The following is a 21,308-nucleotide window of genomic DNA, read 5'->3' as shown; positions in this document are numbered from 1 at the left end:
GTTATTCATTTGGTTTGTTGTGATGTCACCCTTTTCTCGGCTAATTCTAGATACTTGAATCTTCTCTTTCTTTTCCTTGGTTAAGTTTGCCAGTTGTTTGTCATTTTTGTTAATCCTTTCCAAGAATCAGCTTCATATCTTATTGATTTTTCCATTGATTTTTCCTATTTTCCAGTTCATTTTTTGCTTTAATCTTTATAATTTTCTTTTCCCCTGTTAGGTTGAGTTTGTTGTGTTGCTCTTGGTGTAGTTGTTGGAGATGCTGTGCTAAAGCACTGGTTTGGGTTTTCTCTTCTTTTTTCTTTTCTTTCTTTTTTTCCCCAGATGTGCATTGATTGCTATAAATTGCCTCAGATAACAACTTTTGCTGCATTCCAAAGATGTTGGTATGTTGTGTTCTCATTCTCATGCGCTTCCAGGAATAATTTTATTTCACCCCTTATTTGACCTATTACTCATTCATTTTTAAGAACTATGTAGTTCATTGTTCTGCAAATGACTTTTTGCCCTTGCTCTTTCTACTGTCTTTTTCTCTCTCTGCTGTGGTCTGAAAAATGAGTTGTAGAATCTCATTGCCTTTTAGTTTGTTAAGACTTGTTTTGTGACCTAACATGATGACTAGTCTGGAGAATATTCTGTGTGTGCTTGAAAAGGATGCACACTGTGCTGTGGTTGGATGGAGTGTTATATGTCTGGGAGGTCGAGTTGGTTGTGCGCTTAGCTCTGCTGTGTCTTTATTGAGGTTTTTGCTGTGGTTACTGTTTTTCCTGCTGTCTTTCCTTGAGAGTGATTTACTTTGAGAGTTTGATTAATGCATTTTGAGGGTCTTTCATTGGGAGCCATATGATTAATATAGTTTTATCTTCTTTTTCTATTATTCCTTTAATCTTCATTATGCAGTGTATTTTTTCCCTCATGATGGTTTTGCTTCAAAGTCCACTTAATCAGAGATTAATATTGCCATTCCTGCTTTAGATGGTGGTGGTCGTGGTAGAGGTGGTGGTGGTGATGGTGGTGGTGGAGGTGGTGGTGGTGATGGTGGTGGTGGTGGTGGTGGTAGAGGTGGTGGTGGTGATGGTGGTGATGGTGGTGATGGTGATGGTGGTGGTGGTGGTGGTGGTGGAGGTGATGGTGGTGGTGGTTGGTTGTGGTGGTGGTGGTGGAGGTGGTGGTGGTGGAGGTGGTGGTGGTGGTTGGTTGTGGTGATGGTGGTGGTGGTGGTGGTGATGGTGGTGGTGGTGGTGGTGGTGGTGGTGGAGGTGATGGTGGTGGTGGTTGGTTGTGGTGGTGGTGGTGGTGATGGAGGTGGTGATGGTGGAGGTGGTGGTGGTGGTTGGTTGTGGTGATGGTGGTGGTGGTGGTGGTGATGGTGGTGGTGGTGGTGGTGGTGGTGGTGGTTGGTTGTGGTGGTGGTTGGTGGTGGTGGTGGTGATGGTGGTGGTGGAGGTGATGGTGGTGGTGGTGGTTGTGGTGGTGGTGGTGGTGATGGTGGTGGTGATGGTGGTGGTGGTGGTGGTGATGGTTGTGGTGGTGGTGATGGTGGAGGTGGTGGTGGTGGTTGGTTGTGGTGATGGTGGTGGTGGTGATGGTGGTGGTGGTGGTGGTAGTTGGTTGTGGTGGTGGTTGGTGGTGATGGTGATGGTGGTGGTGGAGGTGATGGTGGTGGTGGTGGTTGTGGTGGTAGTGGTGGTGATGGTGATGGTTGTGGTTGTGGTGGTGGTTGGTTGTGGTGGTGGTGGTGATGGTGGTGGTGGTGGTGGTGGTGTGAGCTGTGAATAGCTTGGTTTCGTTTTTTCTCCATCCTTTGATTCTTAGGCTAGTTTTGTTTTTGTGTTTAGGAGTATGTCTCATATAGGCAGCATGGGTCTTATTTTTGAAACCAGTGTGCTAATTTCTGTTTCTTGACTGATGAATTTAATCCAATGACATTCAGTGTCCTTATTGATAGGTGTGGGTTTGTTTTCATTTTGTTGTGGTTTTTATTTTTGTGTTTGTGGTTTTGTTGGTTTGTTTGTTCTTCCCCTATTTCTGGGTTGTCTTGAGTGTTATTCTCTGCATTAATTTCAGTGTGTTGATGATTGTATGTTGCTCTCAGGGTTGTTCGCTGTGATTGTTTATTCTCTGTCCAAAATATTCCAGTTAGCATTTTTTCACAATTCTTGCATCCTTTTCATAAATCCCTTTAATTTTATCTTTCCTTCTCTAGAAATACCCTATTTCTCAGTCATATTTGAAAGAAAGTTTTGCTGGTATAGGATTCTTGGTTGGCAGTTTTTTCTTTCAGTAGTTTATTCTGACAGATATCTTGCTTTGTTGTCTTCTTGCCTGCATGGTGGCTGCTGAAAAGTTCAAGTTTATTCTTACTGGTTTTCCTTTACAGGTTACTGCTCTTTTTCCATTGCTTCTTTCAAAATTCTCTCCTTTTCCTTGAGGTTGTAAAGTTTGACTATAATATATCAGGATGATTTTCGTTTGGGGTTTATTCTGCCTGTAAGTCTCTTCGTCTTAAATAGTTATCTCTTCCTCCTTTATGGTTACATAGTGATTACTCGTTGGGCTGTTAATCTCAAGATCAGCAATTTGAAGCCACCAGTCACTCTGTGGGGAAAAGATCACACATCTACTCCTATAGTTAATCTCAGAAACCCACAAAGGCTGCTCTACCCTGTCCGACAGGGGCGCTATGAGTCACAATCCACTCCTTGGCAGTGAATCTGGTGTTCTTATTATTTTTGGTATGGGAAATTCTCTTTCAAGATTTCTTGAAAAATGATTTTAAAAATATTTCTTGTACTATATTCTCTGTAGATTAGTTTGCTGTTTCTTGTTCTGGGATCTCAATGAAACATAGGTTGTTCCTCTTGATGGTGTCCCATATCATTCTTAGGCTTTCTTCAGACTCCTTTTTTTTTTTTAAAAATCACCTTATGGGGGGATTGTACAGCTCTTATCACAATCCATAAATACATCCATTGTGTCAACTACATTTGTACATATATTGCCATCATTTTCAAAATATTTTCTTTCTACTTGGGCCCTTGATATCAGCTTATTCCCCTCCCCCCATGAACCCTAGATAATTTAAATTTTTTTCCCCATGCCTTACACTGACCGATGTCTCCCTTCACCCACTTTTCTGTTGTCTGTCCCCCTGGGAGGAGGGTATATATAGATCATTGTGATTGGTTCCTTCTTTCTCCCCCCACTTTCCCCTTATCCTCTCTCCTTTGTTTTTATTGTTGATAGCTTCTCTCATCAGTTTTCTTTAGAAATAATTGTATTCAAGCTCACTATTTCACTTTTCTTTTTCTTTGATGCTATCACACTATTCTTTTATCATGGTTTCTGTTTCTGTTATTTTACTCTTTATTTATTATCGATCTCCTGGAATTCTATTTAGCGTTGGGTTTCTAGTTGCCTGGTCACTGGCCATGTGGAGCCTTCCTTACTGGGAACTGGGATGGTTGGAGCCTACCTTCTGTGGGGGCAGGAACTGTAGGTCTTATGTTGCCATGGGGAAGGGGCTCATGGGGTCTTACTTTATAGGAGGGAATAGGGGCAGCCAGACCTTCCATGCCAGGTCCCAGGGACAGCGAGGGCCTTCCTTGAAAGGGGACGGGGATGGCATGGCTGGAACCTTCCTTGTCAGATCTCAGGGAAAGCCAGGGAGAGGCCTCCTAGCTGGGATGTAGATATACGCAGCACCTTCTTTGCCAGCTTTCTGGGATGGCCAGGGTCTTCATTGTTGCAGGGGCAGGGAAAGCCAGGGCCTTGCTTGCTGGGATACAGTGAAACCTGGTGCCCTCTTTCCTTGCAAGACTTGGAAACACCAGGGACCCCTTTTAACCTGTTCTAGTAAGTATTTTCTGCTTTCTTTTGGATTTAGTTTTTTCTATGTTTTATTTTGATTTTGCTGATGGTTATTTTGTTTTTCTTGTTTTTATGATTTTTTTAATATTCAATCCAGGATAGGTAAATCTATAGAGACAGTAAATAAATTAATAGCTCCTTTGAGTTATAACAGGGGAGGTTGGGGAGAAATGGGGGCTAATAATAATGGATATAAGAATTAAGAAAATTATATAAAATTGATTGTGGTGATGATTTCAAAAGTTTTAATATATTTAAATCACTAAATTACTTCATGCATGAGTTATATATGGCAATACAACAATTTGTAAAAAGAGATTTATGGTATATAAAGCCCTATGGATCAATTCTACTGTGTCCTAAAGGGTCCCTAGGAGTTCTAACCTAGGAGTTCTAACAGTAGATTTGTGTTGTTGTTGTTGTTGTTAACTACTGTTAAAGTCCCCAGGTGGCACAAATGATTTTTATCCAACTACTAACTTTATCAAACCCACCCGGTAGTGCTACAGAAGAAAGGTTTGGTAATCTGCTTCCAGAAAGGTGTATTCTTTTCAGATCCATCTAACACAATGGAAGTATAAGCTGAATGGGGTTCAATATACTCTCGTGTAGTGCTGTAATCCTGTAGCGCTGAATAGACTCTCTGAGTTTATATTTACTGAAGACCGACTAATGTGACTAGCATAGAACATCTTTGTGAAACTAACAACCTACCCCTGCCATTGAGTTGACTCTGACTCACAGTGACCCTACAGGACAGTGAAACTAACAACCTACCCTGCCATTGAGTTGACTCTGACTCACAGGGACCCTACAGGACGGAGTACAACTGCCCTTTGGTGTTTCAAGGCTACAAATCTTTACAGAATCAGAAAACCTCATCTTTCTCCTGCAGAGCGGCTAGTGGGTTCAAACTGCTGACCTTATGTTTAGCAGCCCAATGCACAACCCACTATGCCACCAGGACTCCTGAAAATACAGAAAGACCACAGAAATAACTGATTTGGGGTGATTCACCAGCTAGTTTTCCTCTCCATTCAGCATTCAGTATGGTGAAAAAAAGGACTTCTCTTTTGACTTAATACTGAGTAATTCTGAGGCTCACTATATCTGAATTTTCACAAGTTCTATATCTGGCTTATGTATAATTCACCTATCTCTCGAACTATAATTTACTGATCTCTATTCACAAGAAACTGTTAGAGAAGGATAAGGTTAGAGACAAAAAGGACATCTTTCTTCGTGGAAATCAAACTGGTTTCCCTCCAAGTTACCTTTCAACCTTGGTCCTGCCCTTGGCTTTTGATCTGAGGGGATTCTTATAAATCCAGGTCATCGAGGAACAACCCAGCCCCCACTCAGGATCCACTTTACTTACTGCACTTGTCTTCACAGACTCATCCTCCGGCTTAGCCTTTATATCAACAATTCCATCGACGTGGCGGAAGGCGCAATCAGCAAGGACATCGTACAATGACAGCTTCTGGGCATTCAAGCCATATTTCTGTAGCCACTGCACGGAGTCCCAATTGTCCTCTGGATTGGAATCATTCTCCACAGCGATTGCTCCTTCTTCTTCTTCTTCTTCTTCTTCTGGAATCACAGTTCAAAAGACATTTACAATAGAACCATTGGATTTATTTATTTATTTATTTATTTATTTATTTATTTATTTATTTTAATCAGATTCGTTTTCATTCAGTTGATTCTGACTCATAGCCAACCTAGAGGAGAGTGGAACTGCACCCACGGGATTTCCAAAAATGTAACTCTTTATGGATGCAAACTATTACATATTTCCCCCGTGGAGCGATTAGTGCGTTTGAACCCAGGACCCGTCAGTTATCCACCAAGCACTTTAATCATTGTGCCAACACGGTTCCTATTCATATTATAACCAAAATTTAATATTTACCAAAGTGGAATATATGATGTGGCAAACCACATTCATTTTACGAAATGCGCCTTGCAAAGTAGGACGGACAATTCTTAGTCCATAAACTGGAGAGTAAGGATCTGCTCTTTATGTCTTGCTTCCTTCTTGACCTAAGTTGACTGGCCCCTTGTGTAGGCAGAACTGGCCAACAGACCAAGACTATATATCAGGAGATCAATAAATTTAGGATCAGAAGAATTATGTTCAAGTGTTCACTCCATCCTTACTGGCTCAGACAAAGTCCTCAAACTTGAATGAGGCACCCCATCTAACCTGAGGCTAGAAGATGCTGTCTGCTTGGCATTCCTAAGTCAACTGAGGAAAGTTGATGAGTAAAGTCATGGGACAATGCTGTGCAATGTCAGTGAGGTAAAGTAGGGTGTGCAGCCTGTAGTGAGGGGGAGGTCAGTCAGTCCTCAAAGGCTGGCAGCTGTCTCCCAGGAAGTCTCTGCTTCTGTAGTGATTTTCTCTCAATTGGGAACCTGGCCCTCGGTGCTGGACCCATAAGCCTCCTAGCTCAACTCAGGGACATGACACTGCATATGAGGACAAGGCACCTTAGGTTCACTGGATAATGCATAACCCAGAATGACAATTTCCCCAATATCTCCACCACAGGCACATCCCCTTTGTGTTTGCCAGCAATCACCTATATACACTTTACCTAGGAATAGGGATTAAGTTACCTGAGCAGGAAATCATACAACCAGAGAATCATGCAAGCAGGAAAGTGTTTATGTGAAGAACTCAGAGGCCCTGATGGCACAGCGCAGGCCCTGGGAGAGAGGCGGAGAGGAGAGTCGATCTGGAGTTGCTGAGGAGGTCACGTCTTCTGGATCTGGCTGGCACCGATCACGCACATTTTCTCCCAAGTCCATGTTCAACGACCTCACTTTGGTAAGTTGAAACTGGCTGTGGTAGAAGTATTTATGGCATTTGGAAAGCAGCAGATGCTACAAGTCAGGGTGTTTTTGTTTGTTTTTAATGTCCGAAAGCTGGTTGCTAAGCATTAAGCTGCACGTCACTGGAAGGAAGGCAGAAAAGGCCTGAGATTTTAGCTCCATTGAGACCATCTCAGCACTGGGAAGTGCTGGGCAAGGGAATGCTTTGTAGAAAGTAGATTTCCACCTATTAAAGGGGCTCCAGTGGCCCTGACCAGTACATGTTAGACTGCTAAACCCAAGGTTGGCAGTTCAAAACCACTGGCGGAAATTTGTGGGAAAGATGAGGTTATCTATACTTATAAAGATTTATAGTCTTGGAAATCCCGTATAGAGTTGCTATGAGTCAGGATCAAAGCAACAGTAGAGGAATATTAGTGGCACATTAGGCCCACCAGCCCTACTAAGTGTGCTTCTACTTAGATTTGTGGCCCTCAACCCTGAGAATCCCCTGAGGAACTTCAAAAAATACTACGCCTAGTCTCATTACTAGGAGACCTAATGTGTATTGCATGTTACATGTTGGGCAGCTAATTGCAAAGTCAGCAGCTCAAAACTACCAGTTGCTTTTCTGGAGAAATATGAGGCTTTCTACTCCTGTAACGAGTCTCAGAAACACATAGGAACAGTTCTACCCTGTCCTATAGGGTCGTTTGAGTAAGAATCAACTCAGTGACTGAGTTTTTTTTTTAAGTCCCAATAAATGCTGTTTTCATTGCAGGCAAAGCCTGGACATGGATTTTTTTTTTTTAAGGCTCCCCAGAGGTGATTTTACAGTTTAGCCAGACCTCCAGAATTACAGATCCAGGTAACTTATTTGAAACTCAGGTAAAGTGGTGGAGTTTTCTAAATTATGGAAGCATAATTTAGCAATCGGTAGTTAGGCTTCTACCAGACACAGACTCAAGTTAAATTTTACTTTTAATTAAAAAGACGAAGTGGCTAATTAGGAACACTGACCTAATACTATAGTTAAACAGATATAGAATTACAATAACATTTGACAAAATAAAACACTTAGATCCAATGGATCCTCTAAAAAATGTGTGAAGGTTCTTTCCACTAACAGTCCACGTGAGCCTTGTCCCCCAATATTAGTAGAACGCTTCTTAAATAATTAATATTAGTAAAACACCTCTTAAATAATTTACTCTAAAACCTACTATCGGAACTTCTCAAAACAAAAGAAAACCATACAAAATCTGGTTTGGGGCTCCAGAGCATTAAACCGATATGGTTTGTTCTAGAGGAAAAGACCTGGTGGTGTGGTGGTTATGAGTAAGATCTGAAAGACTAGACTTTCTACTCTGGTAAACAGTTGCAGTCTGGGACACCCACAGGGAGCTTTCCTGCATTGCCTTCCCTGAGTCGGCAGAGACGTGACGCAAGTGAGGTGTTTGTTTTTTTAATTCACATATAATTTACAGACAACCCCTTATTAAATCTTAAACGGGACGAAAGTCAAGACAAGGATAAATCATTGGATGAATGGAGACCGCAAAGGTGCCCGGAGACTCTCAGCATAAGGCGACTTAAAAACAAACGGGAACACAAATGGAATTGTCACAAGATCAGGATTGGCCTTGGATCCATTCATCATCAGTTACAGGCAGAACTTCTTTTAGGGGTCACTACAGACCCTGATATTATGTATCATTGCCGGAGACCATCTATTAACTCTTAAAAAGGGACAAAGATAAACACAGAGACACACCATCCAGATGAGGAAGGCCATTAGCATGAGGTCAAAACGGCATCTGAGGATCCAAGCGGGGACACCAGATAAATAAGGCACGGAATGAAAGGGAACTATCACAAATACATGAATGGAGTCAGATCAGTACATCAGAGTTATTATTGGAACTACAGAAGTAGGGATGGGGCCATGAATGGGACATGTACATTGTTAGAGAGAAGGGCTCATAAGATTGGTTCAGGGTCTTCTGACCAACGCAGTGAGGGCAAAACTAATAGGGCATGACTCATGATCCCTCATTATGGTGACTTCTGTCACGGACACTCTCACTTCCGCTTCCCATGGCATTCTGCCGGAGGACGTGATTGTCTACATCCTTGGTTAATGAGCAGAAAGAATCCAATGGAGGCTTAATCTAGGTGGGAACTCTTCAACTGGACTTTGAGCTGTCACTGTCACCCATAACACTGCAAACCGGGGGGCTCAGAATTTAAGCTCTGAATTCAGACTACAGAAATGCGAATGGGACCATGATTGAAAGATGCATGCGATTCCAAATAAGACAAGCTAACAAGACTGGATCAGGATCTCTGGTCACCTTGGTCAAGGTCTGATTCATGACCATGCAACCCTCCACACTCCAGATTCACTGCCACCTGGTCAATGCTGACTCATAGTGACAACCACCCCCCTCCCTGCCTGGGGTTCTGAGACTGTAACTATTAACAGGAATAGAAAGTCCAGACTTTCTCTGTGGAGCTGCAGGCAGTTTCGAACAGCCTACCATGCAGATCACAGCCCATAGTGTAACCACCTTACCACCAGGGCTCCAACCCTGGTGCCCCAGTGTCCATCAGGGGCGCACTCAGGCAAGTCCCTAAGCATGAGTCTGCCTCTCCATGGACTGACGAGGGAAAAGGTAACGATCACCATCTGCTGAAGGGCAAAGTATTTTAACGTGGTCGGTCAATGGTCCAAAAGAACTCAATGGAGACTGGATCTCTGTGGAGACTCACACTGGCTTTGGGGCTCCCACTGTACAGTGTAGCCTTCTGCAATCCTAGTGCCCAGAATTTATTTAAGCTTGAACAGTCTTCAAGAGCCCCTTTGGAAGTTGTCCCCAAGGCTAACAGTTGGTTTCCAGATGACTCACCAAGTGTCTTCTCACTCTTCTCAGGGGCCCCAAGTTCGTGGGGATAGGGAGACCCCTTCCCCAGTTTCTAACCCCCAACATTTTCTTGTATGCTCTCTCCAGCAACACAGGGAAGCAGCCGACAGGATGGAACCATTTTTGTTAGTGGGGTCAGCCTCCCCGGGAAAACCTGTTTCTTCTTTGGGGGACTTGTTTTTCCTCATTTCGTGTTAATTGCATTCTAAGCCTTTGCCCCACTTTATTCTCTTTTCTCTTTCCTCTTTCTGATCAATGGAGGTAGTAAGAAATACAATTTTCATTCAATTATTCCCCTGGCAACATGCACAATAGCAAATCACATCTTCCTGCTCTGTTGTGGGTTGTCTCCTCTCAAAAAGACAAAAGGTCTTTCTCAATTATAAGTTCACGCCTACCATAAAAGAACCTTCTGAAAAACACACATTCAAATCAAACCTAACAAAGGTTTTTAGAAAACCAGATACTGAGCTCTTTTATTCCGTCTGCTTTCACCCAGGACCAAGGCAGCCCAGCTACCCCAGGCATGCTTCAGCTCTAATTACCATCTGGAAAGGGGCTGGGGGTTGGGGAAGGCCCCCAAACAAGCAGGACTTTCAAAAGGAAACGATGAGGCTGCCAGTCCTCAACAGCAAAGCGTCAAGGTGCTCTAAAGCGGAAGAAAGGAGGGAGGGGGAGACGCCGGAGGAGAGCAGTAGCTTTTCACTTTCATCATTGATTACATCAATTAGCGGCTGAGCCTATTTCCCCAGAAGGGGAAAGAAAGGTGTCATCTGTTCATTAGAGTTCCTTACTGAGGGGTCCTTCCATCCCCCGCAATTATCTTAATTAAAAGTGCTACATGAATTCTCACCTACAGAGCCTAGGATTATACCCTTTTTTATTTCAGAGGGGTGAGCTCACTGCTGATCTGGATGGCACGGTTTCCTTTTCCACTCTGCAGGTTGCTGGAAACGTCCTTCAGTGAAGAGACGGGAAAACAAACGCCAGATCACACCTCCGCCACAGAATTGGTGCGCCCAGTCCACTCAGTCAGAGCAATCTGAGAGCATTCTTTGTTTAAAAAATTATTGAGGGGAACTCAGAGCATTTTTTAAGGACAAAGACCAACTCGTGGGGCTACTAACCACAAGGTCGCCAGATGGAAACCACCAGCTGGGAGAAAGACAAAGCTTCTACTCTCAGTGAGTTCCAGGGCTTTCAGTCAGAATCGACACAAGGGCCGTGGGTTTGGTTTCTGATTTAAGATCAACTAGTCGATGCTTTTGAAATCAGTAATGCTGGGAAATCTAACAATGGTTTTTTAAAAATCCAAATATGTTGCTCTTTGTTCCTCTAGTTTAAGTTTATTAGAATAACCTGGGCATTGCTGGACAACGCAGGGGAGCCAAGATTGGAAGTGGAGGGTATCCAGTATGGCGAGCCCCTGTTATTCTGCACGACTCATGAGCCGGGTGCCTGGGGTACGCATTCTCTGGAGCACCTCAGGGGACACGCATGGCAGCTGAGGCCCACAACACTGTGGGGGTGTGCACACTTAATATGCGACCGATTAATTGGTGCAGAATAACGGGGGCTCGCCATACTCGATACTCCCCACAAGTAACACCGGACAGTGAAGATAGAAATAGAAAGTCTAGTCCTGCATTGTCATTGTGTAGCCTTGGTCCAGTCTTTGGGCCTCAAGCTTATTATCTGCAAAGCAAAAGACTTAGACTGAATAAAACAGCTGTAGACTAAATATGAGAGGCTAAAAGGATATAAAATGGAATCGGATGTCAAAAAGATCATCTTAACTGGTATTCATCTGAAGTTGAAAAGAGTTTATAAGAGACTATTTTTAAGAAAGAAAATAGGGAAAACATAGCCAGAAGCAATGTTCTTTCAAAATTTGACTACAGATTAATTGACCAAAATGAGATTTTAGTTAATGTTTTCCTAACATAAACCACAACGTTGTGAGAAAGATTAGACAGGAAATGTCACACATGTGCTCTAGCCTAATTTCATCCTAAAAGGAGGCTGGAAGTCAAGACCCGTTTGGCTGCAGGTAAACAAAGCCAAGACACACACACACACACACACACACACACACACACGACAAGGAAATGATGGGGGACGAGGGGTGAGGAGGGGAGGTGGCCTACTGAGTGTGTCACCACTCAGGGCATAGGAGAATGGGAAGAGTCCTGCATTCTGATGAGTGGTATGCCCTTCCTTCTTTGGAATGCCCTGGCATTATCTTTACTTCCCTCTTATAATGCTTGTCGTCTACATTATGCGCCAACTCAAAGTTCTCAGAGAGGAATGAAACCAGCTTTGGGAAGCTTTGGCATTTCCCGGTTTCTTTTCATGATGAACTCCTTTTCTTCCCTTGGAGGCTCCCAGGGCCAAAGCAAATGGCTTTGGTTTCTACTGGGCTGGGTGAGTTTGGGTCCTGGCAACATCCATTCCAGCCCAATTAAACAATCTGGGCTTAAAGGTGAAAGGCAGGACATTCATTTAGATTAAGAGTCCTACCAACAGGTAATAATGAATCACATAAAATCGAATAGGAAATGACAACAGGTTATATTTCGGATTTTTGAAAATCAACAGATGAAAAGCAGGGTAGGTAGGGGTAGAGGAGGGCTGAAATCAGTGTACCTCCTCTGCCTAGAAGCTCCAGAAGAGACAAACATCTTCGGCCCCATTAGGTCAAGCACTAGATCTAAGTTGTGGGGCTCTAAGCCGAGTGCCACTCGCCCCCAAGTCAAAGAAGCACACACATGATAAGCTGTAGCATTCTAGCTGCTATCTTAGACAATGTTCCTGACCAATGAAGGCCTCTGGGAATTCTCATGAAGCAGAGTTGGGACCCCTGGGGGTGGAAGCAAAGCTAAGTAAGTGAGACCATAAGCTTCAAACACTTAAAAAGCTGTGGGTTAGAAAATAGAGGAGGGCTCTTCTTGTGTAGTCCCAGAAGGCACAACCCGAGGCCGTGGGAAGCAGCAGTCGGGAGGCCAATTTCAGCTGAACACAAGAGCATCTGTGCATTAGGCCCGCCCTGGTGTTTCCCCCTGACTGACAGTCTCCAGTTGAAATTGGTGAGCAACAGGGGCACGGAACAGCAGGGACGGCCACACACCTTGGACGTGGGTCAGGAGGGGCCTTCCCATCCAAGACTCCATGATTCAGGGTATCTTTCATCACTGGGGTCCAGTTGGAGGAAGAGGCCCAAGATCCCAGGAAAGGAACCAAGTCATATCCTATGATCAAACTGTGTCAATCCTGATGGGAAAACAAAGGGGCTTTCAACAGAAACCCGAACCAATGTGGTTGCATAGAGCCGATTTTGACTCATAAGAAAAAACAAATAAAACTCATTGTCATCGAGTTGATGCTGACTCATAGCAACCCTACTGGGCAGGGTAGAAATGGCCCCTGTGAGTTTCCAAGACTGTAATGTCTAATGGGAGTAGAACGCCTCATCTTTCTCCCATGAAGCTACTGGTAGTTTAGAACTGCTGACCTTGCGGATGACAGTCCAGCTCATACTGCTATGCCACCAGGGCTCCTTATTCTGATTCATAGCAACCCTCTAAGACAGAGTACAACTGCCCTACCAGGTTTCCATGACTGTAAATCTATATGGAAGCAGACTTCCACATATGTCTCCCATGGAGAGGCTAGGGCAGTGGTTCTCAACCTTCCTAATGCCGCGACCCTTCAATACAGTTCCTCATGTGGTGGTGACCCCCCACTCCAGCCATAAAATTATATTTGTTGCTACTTCATAATTGTAATTTTGCTACTGTTATGAATCATAATGTAAACATCTGATATGCAGGATGCATTTTCATTGTTACAAATTGAACATCATTAAAGCATAGTGATTAATCACAAAACAATATGTAATGATATATTGTAAAAGATTTATTTCTAATGACAAATAAATGATATTTTGTCTTGAAGTGTGGTGTAGCATGGGTAACAGTCTTCATGCCGGGTACTCCTTTGTGGGCATATCTGCATGTGGGCAGACTCACCAGAAGATGGATAGAGGAGCAGTGTCCTGGTTCCTAAGACCATCAGGAATACAGTATGTGTTTTCTCGTGGTCTTAGGCCACCCCTATGAAAGGGGTGACGACCCATGCTGGGCTAGCCGTTCGAGTCATTAACTCCTTGGTTAGCAGCCAAGTAAATGCTTAAGGACTGTGCCCTCCATGCTTCTTCCTCCACACAGCCCTTCTCCAACAGCAGAGGTAAAGCAGGGAAAGGAAGGAACTGGGGGGGGGGGGGAGGGCATCAATTAGGCTCTGGCTTTCACCCCTAATTTGCTAGATTAGCATCAGATTCATCTCTTTGCCATATTTGACTTCAAAAAAACCTTCTGTTATAAAGGTAGGTTCTCTGGAGTATCCAAATTGCTTATAATTAGGAAAGTAGAATTTCAAACCAGTTCTTCCCAGTTCAGTCATGGCCTATAAGGGGAGATCAAAATAGATCCAGATTTGTAAAGGTGGGTGTACCACAATGGGAATGGGAAAGACTTACAGGAAACTTAATCTTCCTTTGAGAAAACAAGGGCAGCGTGCTGGTGCATCGCAACCAAATCTCTTGACTGTCAGAGTTGAAAACAGCGGTGCTCAGCTCAAGGAAAACCATCAATGTGTGTCCTGCTTCATAGTGGTGCCAGTCTTCCCCACCAGGCTCCTGAAAGGGCTCATGACACCTCTTAGAGCCTCCCCTTCCAGAGCTTTCTGGCTATTGTTCCAGGACACCGCATTTAACAAATTCCAGTCTGTTCTGCTTTCACTGTGTTGGCCATGAGTGAACCACTTGAAGCAAATCAAAACCCTGCTTCTAAACCAGAACTCTTATTCCCATCACCCCCAAGGATGGAGCTAGGAGAATGATAAATTTTAAACGAAGGGGAGCGTAGGTGGAGAAATCAGGTATGAGAAGAAAGGAAAGCACCAGCAACAGAAAATATGGACGAGGAGCCTACTCAAAGACATCCTACTGCTGTGATTCCTTGGGGTGAGGAGCCCACTCAAAGACATCCTACTGCTGTGAAATCCTTGGGGTGGGGAGCCCACTCAAAGACATCCTACTGCTGTGAAATCCTTGGGGTGGGGAGCCCACTCAAAGACATCCTACTGCTGTGAAATCCTTGGGGTGGGGAGCCCACTCAAAGACATCCTACTGCTGTGAAATCCTTGGGGTGGGTAGCCCACTCAAAGACATCCTACTGCTGTGAAATCCTTGGGGTGAGGAGCCCACTCAAAGACATCCTACTGCTGTGAAATCCTTGGGGTGAGGAGCCCACTCAAAGACACCCTACTGCTGTGAAATCCTTGGGGTGGGGAGCCCACTCAAAGACATCCTACTGCTGTGAAATCCTTGGGGTGGGGAGCCCACTCAAAGACATCCTACTGCTGTGAAATTCTTGGGGTGGGGAGGTGGAACGAAGCTGACAACTGGAAGGAATGATGCTGGAGGCACCCAGGTTACCTCTGAGGCTTCTGCGGGGCGGGGGAGGGGGGACTTTTGACACCTGCAGCTGGCCACTGGGATTAGAATAAGGAATGTAGTCTACCGGGAGCAAAGGCTGAGGGGCACCCCCAGCAGAAACGCAGGCTGTGAGAAAAGGATTGAGCACCCGTCTTAATTTTTAAAAATAGAAAATGTTTCAAACAAATTGGAATCAGTAAGGCAGGCACCAAACTGTCACTTGGGCAACTGTTTCTTTTAAAATGCCATGACAGAGAACCCCTAAATTGAATTATTCCTGGAAATAATCTATAAACTTTGAACTGAAACTATCCCATGAAGCCATCTTTAAATTAACGACAGTTTAACTCGATCCGTGAAGACTATGCCTTGAGCCTGGCATTCTTACAAAGGATTATGAGCGTAAATGGATGACATTTAAACTACAGCCCAGATGAGAATTCTTAAGCGGCAAGGAGCCTAAATTTATGGTGATGGAACCTCATAGGCAGAGATAGTGAGAGGGTGACACAGGTTGACCTACATAACCCATATTATTCATGTACAAACTGTGAATGGATATATGTTTCAGTATATTGCCACTACGTTTTTAAAATTGCCATCACATGGTAAACACAGGCCCATTCAAGATTTTCAGAACCAAGGGAACCAAGCAGCACAACAAAGTGAAAGAGAGCAAAAGATGAATGGAGTTTGGGAAATTCACACTATCAAGTGCGAGGTTCATGTGGTAACGAGTGAAAACCGGTGCTAGAAACAGTGGGAGTGCTAGTACTGCCCGAGACAGACTTGGAGTCTTCTTCTACTGGAGAATGAAAAAATTCAATCTCATATCACCATCAGACAGGTATTTTAAAATTTTAACAAGAGTATTTCTTTCATGAATTCTGCCCAAAAAAATGTATTCATGATATAATTCACATCTCACAAAATTCAGCCTTTTAACATGAACAATTTGGTGGGTATTTTTTTAATATATTCAAAAAGGTTGTACTCTACTATCTAATTCTAGAACACTTTCATCAGCCCAGATGAAACCTTCCCAATAAGTCACTTTCCCTTCCTCCTTGCCCCTGATCCCTGACAACCACGAATCTACCTTCTGTCTGTATGGCTTATCTATCCTGGACATTTTGCATAAGTGGATTAATACAGCAGGTATTCGATTGTGTCATCTTTTTTTCTTTTAGAATAGTTTTTTTCAAAGCTACTCCATGTTGTGTCTTGACTCGATACTTCATTTATTTTCACGGCTACATGATATTCCATTGTATGGATAGATCATATTTTATTTATCCATTCATCATTTGATACTCATCTAGGTGACTTCTACTTATTGACTTATTGTGGATAATACTGCTATAAACATTTATGTACTAGTTTTTGTGTGAATATGTTTTCCATTCTTGTCGGTGATAAATCTTTGTTTAAATTGTTGAGGAACTGCCAAACTTTTTATACCACTTTACAGTCTCTCCATTAATATATGGGAGTTCCAGTTTCTTCACATCCCTACCAACACTTGTGATTGTCTTTTATATAATTGCCATTCTAATAGTGGCTAGGATCCTCACAATCATCCAAATAAGCAACATTATTATAAACAAGAAAATGATTGGATCCACAATTAAATCTCACGAAGTAGCAGTCAATAAATTAAATGACCTATTTTAACGGACAAATCTGTAATAACAATGAATATTTCAGAACTGATGCTTTGCACTACAGTGTTGGTGGAAGGATTTAATACACGTGGACTGGCAGAAAAACCAACAAGCCTGTCTAAGGAGAAGTAAAGTCAGAATCCTCGTTAGAAGGGAAGATAGCAAGACTTCATCTGGCATGCTTCAGACATGTAGAAACATGTAGAACATGTAGAGCACTAAAGACCAGTCCCTGGAGAAAGACATCACACTTGGTAAAGTAGACAGTCAGCAAAAAAAATAGGAAACCCCTCAAAGAGATGAATCGACACAGAATGGGCTCAGACATAGTGTGCTAGTCCGGGTACTTTAGAGAAACAAATCCACAGAAACTCATGTATAAGAGAGAGTTTTATATAAAGGTTAACTGCACATCAAGAAAACATCCCACAAAGTCCTCTTCCATCTCACAAAACACACACTGTTTTGCCGACTGCAGGAGGAAAGCCGAATCAGTGAATGTGTAAGCATCTCAGCGCTGGCCGGGGTCTCCACACGGCTGCTCCAGCACCCAGGGCTGCATCGGGGTAGGTCCCTGTGGCTTCTCCTCGGGGATGTCTAGCAGGAAGTGAGCCTTGAAAGCTGAAGCAGGGAACTGCTAAGGCAGCTGTACCCTGGTGCGACCATCACAGAGCAAGAGACCCAAGAACTAGAAAGGCGAGGGTCACCAAGCCATTTATCCCCCTGCCCTTCAATTAACCCCACATGTGTTTATCAGCCAGGTTGGCACAAAAAATTAAAAAATAGAAAGGATTGCAAGGATGGGACAGTTTCATTTTGTTGTACATCGTGTGCCGGTGAGTCCTAACTTACTTGATGACACTTAACAACAGGTGTGAGGTGATCCGCCATTGTGGCTTTGATTTGCCTTTCTCTGACAAGTCAGGATGATGAGCATCTTTTCATGCGATTACTGGCCATGTAGGTATCTTCTTTGGAGAAGCATCGATTCAAATTTGTTGTCAGCTTTTAAACTGAACTTTGATTTTGCTGTTTCTAAGAGTCCTTTGTAAATATCCTGCATAGGAGACATGGCCCACCGCTGCTCGGTCAGTGTGTGCACTGTGCGGCCTCCAGAGCAGCTGTGACACCGAACGCTCTGCGACAGTATCTCAAACACGAGCAGCAGTCCCTCACGCCCATGGGTTGCCGATGAGATGCCAAACTAAGGCCAGAGTGGGGGGAATGAACGGGCAGTCTTCTGCGGAGGGATTAGCCATGGACCAAAAGCAGCAGAACACTGTCTGAGGCAGGGCCCCACAGGGTGAAAGGCACATAGAATATGACTCGGGAAGAGCTCACAGTCGTGTCTACTTTAATGGGGCGAATGGAGCAAGGCTTTCAGTCTGTTCACTTGCTGATGGAGCATGACTCAAAAAGAGAAGAAACGGCGGCAAGCATTTATTAATAACTGAACATAGACTCTGAGAAGTATGAATCTAGGAAATTGAATCGGAGCATATAAAGATCAATATCCTAGGCCTCGGTGAGCTGACCTCGATTGAAATTAGCCATTTTGATTCATGCAATCATATGATTGACCATGACAAATTGAGGAGGAATGCTATCTGATCATGTGGATGTCTAATTAATACACTATTATTTAAATCTATGCACCAAACACTAAAGCAAACGATGATGACATTGAAGAGTCCCACCAACTTTTTCAGTCTGAAGCTGATCAAGCATGCAATCAAAATGGAGTGAAAATTACTGGTACTGGGACACAAAAGTGGGAAGAAAGGAGAAAAGGTCAGTATTTGGAAAATATGACCCTGGTGATAGAAACAAAGCTGGAGATTGCGTGGTAGAATCTCACAAGTCTAATGACTTGTTCACTTCAAATACCACTTTCAAAAACAAGACAGCAACTCGCTACATGGAATTCACCTGATGGAATACACACAGGATTCAGTGGGCAGAGACCATAGAGAAGTTCAATATCATCAGTCAAAACAAGGCCAGGGACAGGCTGTGGAACAGACCATAATTCCTCAGTTTCAAGTCTAGGCTGAAGCTGAAGAAAGTTAAAACAGGTCCACAAAAATCAAGATATAGCCTTGAGCATATCCCATCTGCATTGAGAGGTCCAGTGCTCCTGGACACAGCAGTCTGAGGTCAAAGGTCAAAGGACTCATTGCACTGGGCAGATCTGCTGCACACAACCTCTTTAAACGTGCTAACGAGCCAAGGTGCTACTTCAAGGGATAAGGTGCTCCTGAGCCACGCATGGCGTTTGTATGCATCTCATAAGGAATGCATGGGTAAAGACAGTGAGTGAGGAAGGCAGGAGAGGAAATGATGGGTGTGAATCAGGGCACTGATTTACAATATGTATTTAAAATGCCATGGCCTTCCGGAAGGACAAACAAACCTGTCTTGGGAGAAGTGTAGCTAGAGGGCCCCTGGGAAGTAAGGGTGTGTAGACAGGTTATCTGGAGGGCTCAGTCCTCGCAGAAGGACAGCATGCTTGGCAAAGGGGGGGCTGTGGACGTGGGAAAGACTCTCCGTGAGATGGCCTGTTTGCCCACAGGGTCTCGGGGAGTTGGAGGCAACTCGAAGGCCCATTAACCAAAATCATGGACAGCTCATCCCTACGTTGAATGCTTACGTTTCTCCATTTAAGTTTCATGCTTCACCTATCGCTGCTAAAGGCAGCTATGGAAGTTATGGAGTACCTTGAATTATATTTGATAATGGCCGCCAGGCAAAGGGGTTTTCACAGTGGACAAGTCACATGAATGGGATCCTCCAGGGAGCACCAGGTCAATAAGGGCGATTCTCTGTGGGAGCTCTGCCCCTGCCCTGGCCACCAGGCTGGTTGCTCTCACTGTGCCTGGTCTGTTGGGTCAAGGCTACTAAGGAGCTCGAGCAGGTGAAGGAGATGAGAATGAGGCAAGTTACAATTCCACAAAACGCCTGGTTCTTACCTAGGGTTACCATTTTCTGGAATAAATCCCCACTGAATTGCTACAAGCACTTGGTTAAGTTACAGTGGTTAAAGAAAATAAAACGTCTATGTTCTGGAAGGAAATATATCTTCTATGTTTCTCTATATTCTCCTTGTCTTCATGGAGGAGAGCATTTTTAAAGGCTCTCAAGTTTGACATTTCCACTGTCGTCACTGCTGTCCAGGTGTCCTGGGCCTTTTTCATAACTAAAACAAAGTAAAATCGTCTACCGACGGTCATGGTGTGCTGGATCTGTTGTGCTTTTCCATCTTGACCATCGTTACCTGGTCACTTTTTAAATAGAACATTTCAGCTTTGACCTTTTATCATTCCATACACTGCATTCCAGTAGCCTTCTTAAATTAAACGCTGCTTCTCCTACATTTAGGGAGGATATTTTGAGCAAAAACCTTCATGTGTTTTGAAGCATTTCCTGCTACTCTAATGGAGATGTCTTACTGTACGTATATTTTGTTTGAAAAAATACAGCGTTCGCTGCCCATGAGAAAATTCATGTTTGAGTAAACATAATCCTTTCTTCCCTGAATTTTTATTTGCTTTTTATTATTCAGCCTTGTCAATATTCATCTTACTGGAACGAGTGCTTTAAAAGTGCAAAGACTACATATTTTCAACAAAAATAAATAAAATTAGGGGGAGGGGCGTGAAAAGGGCTGTGGGGACAACATCTGTTCCAGGAAGAAATAAGATTCCCCCTCCCCCCCACCTGAAGTGTGAGTCCTTGAACAAGAGTGTCATTGGCTTCAGGTCCCACAAGACACCAGCTGTTCCCTGTCCCACATCTCATTCTGCAAGTTTCCTATCTGAACAGTAGGGAAGTAATTCTTGTGAAGGTAAATAGAGAGTGCTCTGTATTTTAGCTTGTTCTCTTTTTAAAATGCAAGTCAGTCTTTGTTTAGTACACAAAAGGAATGTCCTATCATCAGCAGAACATAAAACTCAGATCTTTTATGTGGAAATCAGAATTCAAAGAACTTGAAATTAAATATTCAGACCCATGGGGAGTTCTTAGTGGAGCCGCATTTGTCTTTACAGGAAGAGGTCTTATTTCATCCCAATAGCATCACGTGCAGATACCCAAACTCTAGACCAGCATGGCTACCTGCCTCCCGTCCCAGCTTGGGTTCCTTAAAGATACTTACTTCCCTCTTCACAGCTCCAAATAAAACGCATCACCCTTTCCCCCACATTTGGTCCTTCTGCAACATTTTCTCAGCTCAGTCAATGGAGCCATATCTATCTGGGAAGTTACCCTTCTACCTACCTGTCTCCTCGGTCTCCTGATAAAGCCAGCACCAAGTCCTGCTGATTCAGCACCTGAACTCAAAACATCCTGCCTTTGAGTGGGTGCCGGCTCATAGCTCCTATAGGACAGGGGAGAACTGCCCCGCTGAGTTTCTGAGACTGTGACTCTTTAGGGGCGCTCCTTGCAACACCCAGAGTCTCCCTCAGATTTGTCTACGTGTGATCTTTATCCTGTGCTACCACCCTAGCCCAAGACGCTATCATTGACTATCTCTCCTAC

At 43.7% G+C, this 21,308-nt stretch overlaps 1 protein-coding gene across 1 annotated transcript in view; it reads right to left on the bottom strand.

The window, feature by feature from the left end:
- VWA3B (von Willebrand factor A domain containing 3B) overlaps positions 1-21,308 on the bottom strand; it is a 245,586-nt gene that overhangs the window by 151,434 nt on the left and 72,844 nt on the right. The window contains exon 8 of the mRNA XM_075562679.1: positions 5,249-5,445. Coding sequence (XP_075418794.1) covers positions 5,249-5,445 — 197 coding nt within the window. The remainder of the gene's footprint in view (positions 1-5,248; positions 5,446-21,308) is intronic.

This window comes from Tenrec ecaudatus, chromosome 11 (genome assembly GCF_050624435.1).
Source record: "Tenrec ecaudatus isolate mTenEca1 chromosome 11, mTenEca1.hap1, whole genome shotgun sequence".
Lineage (NCBI taxonomy): Eukaryota > Metazoa > Chordata > Mammalia > Afrosoricida > Tenrecidae > Tenrec > Tenrec ecaudatus.
The sequence above is the reverse complement of the archived record's forward strand: the minus strand, read 5'-3'. Positions and strand labels throughout refer to the sequence as shown.